The sequence below is a fragment of the Lepisosteus oculatus genome, chromosome 14 (assembly GCF_040954835.1).
Source record: "Lepisosteus oculatus isolate fLepOcu1 chromosome 14, fLepOcu1.hap2, whole genome shotgun sequence".
Taxonomy (NCBI): Eukaryota; Metazoa; Chordata; class Actinopteri; order Semionotiformes; family Lepisosteidae; genus Lepisosteus; species Lepisosteus oculatus.
Genome location: NC_090709.1, coordinates 44067626 through 44077799, shown reverse-complemented (window position 1 = coordinate 44077799; position 10174 = coordinate 44067626). Strand labels below are relative to the sequence as shown.

The 10174-nt window shown below is 47.3% G+C and overlaps 1 protein-coding gene and 1 non-coding gene across 3 annotated transcripts; one reads left to right on the top strand and one right to left on the bottom strand.

Moving 5' to 3' along the window:
- Nucleotides 1-3343: 3343 nt before the first annotated feature.
- On the top strand, nt 3344-3416 carry trnaf-gaa (transfer RNA phenylalanine (anticodon GAA)). Its single transcript has one exon. It is a non-coding gene; the product is annotated as a tRNA-Phe (tRNA).
- A 2762-nt stretch (nt 3417-6178) lies between these two features.
- Nucleotides 6179-8740, bottom strand: LOC138243267 (zona pellucida sperm-binding protein 3-like). 2 transcript variants are annotated; one of them, XM_069198816.1, is made up of 9 exons: nt 7994-8740; nt 7777-7892; nt 7598-7704; nt 7344-7518; nt 7149-7266; nt 6850-6950; nt 6696-6769; nt 6346-6528; nt 6179-6270 (listed from the first exon to the last, which is right to left on the bottom strand). In XM_069198816.1, the coding sequence occupies exons 1-9, from the start codon at nt 8627-8629 to the stop codon at nt 6263-6265; spliced, it is 1518 nt and encodes a 505-aa protein (XP_069054917.1). In that variant the 5' UTR covers nt 8630-8740; the 3' UTR covers nt 6179-6262. The 2 variants fall into 2 exon arrangements, with proteins under 2 accessions (XP_069054917.1, XP_069054916.1); XM_069198815.1 differs by having other exon boundaries at nt 6179-6528.
- Nucleotides 8741-10174: the final 1434 nt, after the last annotated feature.

Here is a 10174-nt window from a genome sequence, read left to right as displayed (position 1 = left end):
CAGCAACGTTCGTTGCAATTGGACTTAAGGTGGAGCACAACTTCAGACCACAGCTGCGTACTAAACACGGGTTGAACGCCTGTTAGTACTTCACTTTCAGTTTGTTGCAATTAACCCCTAGACTTTGCACTATGAAGGTGTAAATCAAGCTCAAGCAGAGACAACCCATTAATGGCTTTCATAACTTCCATTAGTCTCCACCTCTGTCTTCCCTAACTCATTCTTGATCTTCCTAAACTAGGCGTTTAACTGAAATTCAGCCCAATGATACTGTTTAGTCTGAGAAAAAAAAAATATAATAAGCGCTATTCCTGACAGCCTGAAAAGAAACACAGATTCCTATAGCCTCAACTGAGCAAAAGAGTCCGTTTCTGCACCTTCTGAAGTATTATTTAAAAAAAAAACTCCAGCACTGGCTGGAGAGGCTGTGGGTGTCCGGGCTCAGCGGTTATATAGGACAGGACTCAGCGCGCAGCAGGTGTGACTCATTGCTCTGCGCTGCCCGTGAGGAATGCGCGTCTCTTCCCTCGACACGCCACCGCCTTCATACTCCCCAGCGGCAATAACATCTCCATTTATTAAATTTATTCTTCCATCTTAACCCAGAAACCTCCTGGGACGTTTCTGTGAACCGGTAAAGCTCTCTCTGTTGGTGGTCACAAGTAGAAACAATGCACGAGCTGAAAGCAGGAAGTCAAAGCACTCCTCCCTCACTGTACGAGCGTATCTGGGTCCTGACTTCCGAAAACTCCTAAAAGTGAATTTCCAGAAAGCCATATTAAAGTCTCCCATCCGTTCGTTTCAAATACATAAATTAGATGAGTTCGGGTTCTTTTCTGATGTATTTTAATAGTTTGGCACTGTACCTTGTTAAATATGTTACAGGCAAAGTTTATCAACTTCATGCGAGGTTTTGCGTGGATACAAAAACATTATATGATATCTATAACACACGTGAAGAGTGAATCTGAATTAATCAGAATGCCTCGCTGCACCAGAATTGTTATTTACGTATTTTAAAAATACATCTGGTGCATCTGAAGACAGAATAAAACCCAGAACTGTAAAAGGACGACAGACCATTAAACTGTCTGGTGATATTGCTGCATGGGGCGCAAGATCACAATAGAACACGTTATTGTAAAAAATGTTTACATTCGTGAATGAGTATTTTTTTTTTAATTATACCAAATGTCCGTTAAATAATGAATTACGTTTATCAGACCATAAACACTATTATATGAAAAAAAAAAACATTTACTATATATGCATTTAACTTGCTTTTTTAAAAAACATGACAATACGGTAGATAAAAATTGTTGTTCAGCGCTCTTGCATTAAATATACTCTACCAGCCTTTTAAGTCATGTGTCAGAAATAAAGTGTATAAAATTCGCTAAATCAAACAAAACACAAGCGCTACGAAAAAGAAAAAAATGTGTTTATCCTGCAATTTTATCTTGCTGAAACGTTTTTTTTTTTTCTGTGGCACTAACGGGCTAACGGTTAGGATTCCTGGTTTCCTGATTACATAGAAATGTGTCTCTCTTGTCTTACGGTGTCCAAATGACCAGTTCAGTGTAGAAAGGAGCAGCGTAAAACACCGGGGTAAAGTTAGCTTGAAGTTCGAAAACGATTTTGCCACGCCTGTAGCGTTTACACGAAACCTCTTAGAATCGCGAGAATACTTGCTTTGTGCATAAAATACATTGTGAATGCTTTCTCAGCCTTTACTTATTCGTTTATATTACATTTCTTGGACCAAGCACGAATAGTCTTTTGTCCATATCTTCGCAACGGACGCACAGAACGCCTTCAAACCAAATGCATTTTAAAGACCACGACGTGGATATTTCCACAGCCTCTACATCAAAGTATCAGTGAGCTAATTATCTTTTTTTAAACCTCCGGTTTTTCATCGATGCGTAATTACGCACTAACTGGAACCCGGGGGACCGCTGTATACACAAGTTCACAACGCGAGAAATACTGTTCAATACGGCTTCATGCGAAAAACCCGTATATGACCATAGGCAACAGAATAGCGCAGTCTCCAATTACTCAGACTGTAAGCACGGGAATAAAGCTTTGTCTGAATTCTGAAACCCTTCCTTTACGTCCTGTTTTCATTCAGGTAAGAGTCAACTATATGCACAATACTACTGACAGCAGGAAGATTAAAATATTCTTTACTCAGCAGCTTATTAAAAACAGCTCCCATGATGTTCAAACCGATTTTTTACACAGAACACTGACACAGCTTTGCGTTCTGAATCTCTTTTTCTCGTGTGTTTATTTAATGTGGCACAATGTACTGGGATAGGGGTATTCTGTTCACAAACCAATATCATTTAAACCACAGCACCCACAATGCTGCAAGTAAGTGTTTTGCACACTAAGCAGAGAGCGATGTCTTCCTCGTTAGTATAGTGGCAAGTATCCCCACCTGTCACGCGGGAGACCAGGGTACATCAGGACATGCATTGAAGTGAAAGCAGGATGCGCTGCGACATCCACTGTGCAGATCCCGCCACACTAAGAGGTGAGTGGGTCTGTTCGATCACAGCGCTAGGCGAATCCCCAAACAGTGTGCATGGCAACAAACGAAACGGGCCTGTTTCCGCCCGGTTTCGATCCGGGGAAATCGGGCCCAGTAGTGGCAGGATCTGTACAGTGCATGTCGCAGCGCTTCAATGTGCTTCCTGATGTCCTACCCCGAGAACAGAAAAGACAGCATCCACAGCAACAACAGCTCAGGTCTCTGAACAGGAGCTAAGCTGCCCTCATCTCCTCTGCTCTGCGGCTCCTGCGGAGTGGAGTCCTGCCTGGAGCCGTGTTTGCAGGCGGCGGCTCCCCGCGCCCTGTCTGGGCGTCGTGTCCAAGAGCTCCTGGGAGGAAGAGCGAGCCCTCCCACTCGGGGGCTTTTCCACGGTCTGTGTGAGGAGGGGCGGGTGTGTCCAGTAGCTTATCGAGCGGAAGCCTGGGGCGGCGGAGAGCTGTGATCGTGCAGACCTTGAGGTGTCACCTCTTTGTCTGCTTTCCCGCCCCCCCTCCGCCCAAGCTCTGCTCCAAAGTAGCCCGGCAACCCCTCACACCTGCACGTGTCACAACCTAAGGTGCGGTCATGAGACACCCATGGGGTGTCGTTCTGTTCTTGCTAATTGTTTCCCGCCCGTCGCAGGCAGGAGTCCATGCGAGGAAGATGCGCTGGACAGAGCTCAGAGGGCGCAGCTGGGTGGCTTTCCTTCTGAGTGACGTTCCTGCAACACTCTCCCGCTACTCTTGGTGCGCTCATGCCACAACACAGGAAGGCTGGAGCAGGTGGCTGTGGGCTTTGCGCACCGCCGAAATAGCTCAGTTGGGAGAGCGTTAGACTGAAGATCTAAAGGTCCCTGGTTCGATCCCGGGTTTCGGCATTTTGTTTCATCGCGCCCTTTGTTCCTCTCTCCAGCGCCCCCTTCCTAAAGTGACGCGTCCCTTTCTCAGTGTACTCTGAATGATGTAGTCTCACATCAAGATGTACTCTGGGTAGCATGAATGAGTCAAAGGTAGCATGTCAAAAGAAAGGAAGTGACTTCTCCCCAAATATCTACTACAGAGGTATCAGATATTGACAGTGAACTTCCTCATGTGTAATTCCTAGACTGAGATAATGTCTCCTACCGTGTTTATACATACTCCAGATGTTATTCATCCTGTTTGTTCCCAATGCTGGTTCTGGTATGAATTCTCGAGGAGTAATGTAGACATTTAAGATTAGTGTTCTAATGACAAGGGACATCACTTAACTCTGTTTTGTTTTGAAGGCAACAACACCTCAGGACCTCGTGACCTTCAAAAAGGGGGGATATGTAGCGGCGAGGCTTAATAATAAGGCAGAATTAAGTGTTTCTGAGCTATCCCAAATTAGGCCTCATTTCTCTGTTCATCTCTGTGGTGCAGCCACAGAGAAACCATTCATGCAAGGTGATTTAAGGTCCAAGGACAGCTCCCAAAGGGGATGCACTTAGCTAAGCCTGGCTATCATGATCAATGGTCACCCATTGGCGCCTATCTGTCTAGGGAGTGCCAGTTGGACATCTGGACTGCATTACTAAGTGTCAGGAGTAAGTGACTCATATCTCACCTTGATCAACCAATCAGGGACTGGTAGGGCCGAGTAACCCACGTGGGACTCTGATGCCCATGGAACTTTCAGCCAATCAATGAGCTGAAGTTCCTCCAGGTAAAAACAGGCAACACAGAGATTCAGATTCAGATTGAGATTCAGCAAGATTCTGGAGAGGATTCTGAGGACTGTTCTAAAGGGAATTCAAAGGAGAATTCCAGGGCAGGACGGCCCAGGAGCAGAAGGCTCCCAAGGGCAGGACATTCTCGCAGCGCGCCTCCTGACCATCCTGAGACTCAGCCCGGACAACCATGGAACGGCCAGTGTGTCCGAGTGCCAGAACCTTCCTTTGTTCGAAGAGTCTAGAGTGGAGGTTGCCAGAGAGTAACCAGCAGCAGGCCTCGTGAACAGGTCGGAACTGTGGAAAGCTGAATCACTATTCAGAACTAGCTCTTCATCAGGAACGAACCGGTCCTCTTCCTGACTTGCTGGGACCCACAGTCATCTTTTCTCCTGTGCACAAACTTTGCTAGTTAAAGCCAACAATGAGCATCAGCAGCGCACCGTCGCAAGCCGCACAGCACAGCCTGGCACCGAGCCAGAGAGCGCGGATTGGACAGCAACAGCCTGCAACTGTTCCTTTGTGCCCACAGGAGATCTGAATCCCCAAAGATTGGATGAGTATTCAACTTCAATGCATTACAGCTCGAGAATTCAATTGTTATCCCAACCAGTTGATATCAATTTAATTCCTAAGAGTTATGTACTTGTTTGAGTATCTAATGTAGAAGTTGTAACCAAGTCCACTTTACGAAACGGTCTTAATGAATGATATACTGAACGTATGTCCTCTTGATGTGTAACTCTTTGTAACTGATTGAATATATATCTTTTGTATTCTGATAACCCTCTCGATAAGATCTGTTAGGTTTATATGCATATTCTATGTATTAATAAATGTATCCTTGTGTATTAGTACCTGTGTGTGCGCGTTGTTTGAGTTATGTCGCATGGTTGGATTCTAAAGCCATCAAAAGAATCAACTTTGTGATTTACTGCTACAATTAATAATTGTCTCAGTAAATGCCCAAACCCTACAGAACTGGTGCCTTCAGAGAGCCACTATGATTACATATTTGGCGTCCCTGAACCGGCATAACCTACAGTACCACCATCCATGGTCTCCTCTGTCTATTGGAATTGTTTTATCCTGTGTATTCTTATTGTAATTATTTCAAGTGCTTTGCGAAGCCACCTTTGGAACCATTATATAAAATAGTTTATCCTAAATCCTTGAAACTTTAATAGGGCATTGCAGTAGGGCTAAAAATTAACAGTGTTAGTGGGCCAGCAGGATTTGTGCAAATTATAGGTAGTCACAACGGGAGACTAGGATTCACTTGAAATTCATGACATGGGACACTGAAACAGTGGAGAGGCTTTGTGTAGTAAGCGTTCAGTCTCAATCTACACAGTCTGTGCTGCTGGTAGAGGTGGTTGTGAACACCCGTCCTCCCAGTCAAGTACTGGGATCTCCAGTCTCAATCCTAATACTTCCCGTGACTGTCCAATACTGTGAAACCAACACCCATAAGACAAGACCTCCAAGATTCTAACTGTACCTTTATTCACTGATGTTTGGGCACCAGAATTGTTCCTCTGCTAAGGAAGGGAAGGCCTACTTTACACCAAGCCCCTGTTGACAATCCCTTCCTTGTGTTTCTTTTAGGAAGTTTGTGCAGCCTAGAATAGGACATCAGATCTCACTCTTACTGGGCACTACAGTAGCAACTCACACTCCATAAGCACTACCCCTCTAGGAAACAGGAGGACTGCCAGTATATTGAACACCTCTGTCTCTCCCCCAGTAAAAAAGTCACAATGACCTGCCCAAGGAATAGTGCGGCTATCTTCCCCCAGTACAATGCTTTATTACTCCAGCCATTTTCAGTCCTCATTGGCAGCAATACGGGAAGCATTCTTGAAAGGGGAACCCCCACAAATACTTCCCTTGAATTCCTCCACCCCATTCAAACCTATAAACCATAAAGAAACAAGGGCAGACAGAAGGGTCTTTCACAGCTTTATTGAGATGTTGCCATTACAAGGCAAGTGGAGGCAGGAGAGTCACAAGGGCCAGGCTGGAGCCTTCATTCAGGCACCTGGGGAGGAAGGAGAACAATCCAGCTACACTGCAGGACACCACCCCTACAGGAGCTCCTCCTGCCAGACCCTACCTGTCCACTGGCCAACATCTCCAAAGTCATCTGCTCCCTCCACATCCTCACTGGTGCTCTCAGCATCTTCACTGGAGGTCTGAGGGTCTCCTTCCTCATCCTCAGTCCAGTCAGCTCCCACATCCAGAGGAGCTTCTACTGGTGCCACAGCCACCCGACTACTGGTCACCAGGCTCCTGGGACCTGTGGACAAGCAGCACCCAGGAGTGAGGGATCCGCTATACCAAGAGACCCACAGTCTACTCATCTAAACAGTCCCTTTGTCCAGCACGGGATCATTCCTCAGTTGTCCAAGCATGGTTGTCTCTTGGGCAGAGATGCATCCACAAGGGATAGAGAACCAGACCCACCTTCATTCCGACTGCCAGCACACCTGGACTCACAGCAGGCACAGACCTCATGGTCACCATACAGCTCCTCCCACCTGGAGGAGAGGAGGAGGACAGGTGAGGCCTAAACCTGGCATGTCCCAGAGCACCCTCAGCAGGCTCCTTGCAGAAGTACCTCTTAGCCTCCCTGTTGTAGGTGCAGGACTTGGTCCCTGGTGTTGCTTTAGCAGGAGCCACAGCCATGACACAGTGCATGTACAGCTCAGTCACTTCATGCTGCAAGAGGGAAGGTCACAGCATTAAGGGATCAAGGCCAATAGAGGGACAGAGAAAGACCTTCTGCCATCAGTGAAGGCAAGCTGGCAGCTCTAGGCACTACAGCTGCCACAGTCTGGTTCACATCTAGATCATGGATGTGAAAGCAGACCATGGATCAGTAGAGCAAGAAGGCTGAGCAGCCTTTGAGAGCAGTACCTTCCTGGACAGCTTCTTCTGGAAGAGGAAGGCATCAATTGTGAAGCGGAGCACATCCTTCTGCTTGGAGGGGACAAACCTGGACAGGCAGCCATCTGCCTTGCTGTCCACCATGCACCTGGGGACAAGGACAAGGATGAACCCCTGCAGGCTCTCAGGGCTCCTGCCCACCTCCCCTCCCAGAAGGGGCCGTACCCCAAGTTGTCGATCACAGGGAAACGGGGCTGGGAGTGCTGGTCTGGTTTCTCCGTTACATAACACGAGTGGATGTACAGCCTCTGCTCTGCTGTGGCAAAGTAGGCAGTGGACTGGAAGTACATGGGCTGACCCAGGAAGTACTCATCCTTAGGAGAGAGCCGGACCCAGCGGGCTGGAGAGAGAGAGGCAGCATTACACCTGCACACAGCACCCCCTGCAGGCAGGAGGAGCCACTCACTCAAGGAGCTTACAGTTGGTGGTGAGCAGCACAAAGCTGTGTTTGTTCTTCAGGTCCTTGAAGAAGGTCCTTCTCCTGGCCCACGTGGGGACATAGCCAACCTTGTAGGAGTAGTGGAACCTGCAGAACAGAGGGGATGAGGGGCATCTGGACACTTTCCTAGTGGCTTCTCAGCAGCAGAGCCCTGCCTACCTGTTGTAGGAGCACTTGACCGGCACAGAGAAGGGAATGAAGCGATGCACAGGTGCACTGGAGGAGGGCGGGGCATAGCGGAGAGTGTTGGAGTACACCAAGCGGCCCTGGACAACCTGCAGGGTCACAGAGGAAGGGATATTCCCAGGAAAGGCAACCCCGACACTGGCCCTACAGCTCACGTCGATACACTGCCTGTAGATGAAGACCCGCTTACCGATCGCTCGGTGCCGCACTCGTGAAGCCCGTAGATGAAGTAGAAGTAACTGCGTGTGGTTCGGCTGACGCTGCAGTTGCCCAAGGTCACCTCCGATGGCCGACAGCTGAAGCCGAACAGGAGCCGACTGACCCTCACGTACATCCTGCTGGAGTCGCACCACACAGCCACTCCTCGGGTGCCCCCGATGGCCGGGCGAGCCGGCTGCCGCCCTCGCTGGGGAGGAAACAGGACGCTCTTGATGTAGGCGGGTAAGGGGCGGCTGCCGGCTTCGGGCTTCATCTTCTCCTTGTCGAAGTAGGGCGAGTACGCGTCTCTGGACACGGGAAGGCGGCGAAAGTCGGGAGCCAAGGACTGCGAGTCGTTCTCGCTTGCAGACAGGTCTTCGGAGGGCGCATCTGCCAGGTTCAAGTCCTCCAACTGGGCTGCGTCTTCAGGAGCCGGGAGGTCGGCCTGGAGCGCCAATTCCCGAGAGTCCCAGCCAGCCGGCCCGGCGGAAACCAGTGCGGGGAGCCCGGCCCCTGTGCACAGGCACAGCATAAAGAGAAACGAGCGCATCGCCAAATTAACGTCCCGCTCAATTGCTACAGGAGTAAAATAAGTAAACCAATAAACTGTGTTGAAGCAAGAAAGCATAAAGTGTGAACGCGGTGACTAGGTTTTTATACTGGCAGGACCTGTTACCGCACACCTGGTCACACAATCAACACAATCAATTACATACAGAGATCCGGATTGTTCTCAGCGTCTAATTAGAACCTGATTTCAGTCTGAGGCGGGACTCCGTGAAGCCGCCTGAACATTTTCCCGTGTGTATCTGACCTCAGCGGAGGAGTTCCACGCAATTTCGACAGAATTAAATCACCCACACGTGTAAAATTTGCTCAGATTAATTTATTGTTCAATTAGTTTCTAATTTCCGTGGAAAGTGTGTTAAACTCGCTGTCAGACAGAGTACGGAACATGCGACAAGTCCGTCCACACTTTCTTTTATCGAGGGGGCTGTTCTATCAACACGTACCGCAATGAAAATAATTTTACTATTTTTCATGTGTAATTGCATGTCATATTAAAATGTGTAATACAAGCATTTCTTTGCTTCCCAGTAAAGAAATACTGATCAGCTTTTGACATGATCTGATAATAATTTGTCTGATTTTCCAGAGATTGCTTTTGCTTCGCAGCACTGAGAACCTATGGAAGCCCGGTTCCGCCAGGGAGTAAAAAAAACGCACTATGGTATCTCAGAATTGTGACTTAGAATCATAGAATTGCGACATAAAAACTCAGAATTTTGACTTTATCTCTCACATTTGCGACTTCGAAAAGCCCATATTTCATTGTCTGACCTTTTGTTATTGTAACGAATTCGGGTTCTAGGGCTTGTGCCCTCGCCGCTCCCACCCTACTTCGTGCCTCACTATATTGGCTCAAACCCAGGCCTTGCTAGCTAGAACCCGAATCCGTTACAATAACAAAAGGACAGAAAATGAAATATGGGCTATTTCGAAGTTGCAAATGTGAGATATAAAGTCGGAGTTGTGAGTTACTAAGTCGCAATTCTGAGTTACTTAGTCGGAATTCTGCGATACCATAGCGCGTTTTTTTGTAACTCCCTGGCGGAAACGGGCTTTCATACATTTCAATTAGTCTGATCAGTGCAGGACAAGTTAATGTAGAATCATTACTATGTCTGTCTCTTGTTTGTATATAAATGAATGTCTTTGACAACTTAATGTTAGTTTTTAATTTAGTTTTACGATGTAGGTCATGTGTTAACATATGCACGAGCATACGAAATGTCTCACTCCTGATTCAGCTCATGCTCCATAGGAGAGAAGAGATTCCTCCTGCTTCTCGTACAATCATATCAGAACAGAAGCCCGTGTCGCCCAGCTTTGATTCAAGAGCGACTCGCATCTTCAGCCCTTTTTTTCTTCGTGATCCTAATTTTCTTTAGTTATGATCAATATTGAACTTTTTCTAAATAAAACGACAATAATCAAACATGCAGGCAGACTTTTAAAAAGTATTAGGAGCTGACAGGGTGCCCCTTTGGAATAGTTGTCAGAAAATGTGAGAAAAGGAAAGGTACGTAAGCTCTCACACACAGCATTAGAGATTGGCATCTGATGAAAAAAAAACTACCTGTCTCCCCGGCATTTATCGGTGCTGTTGTTT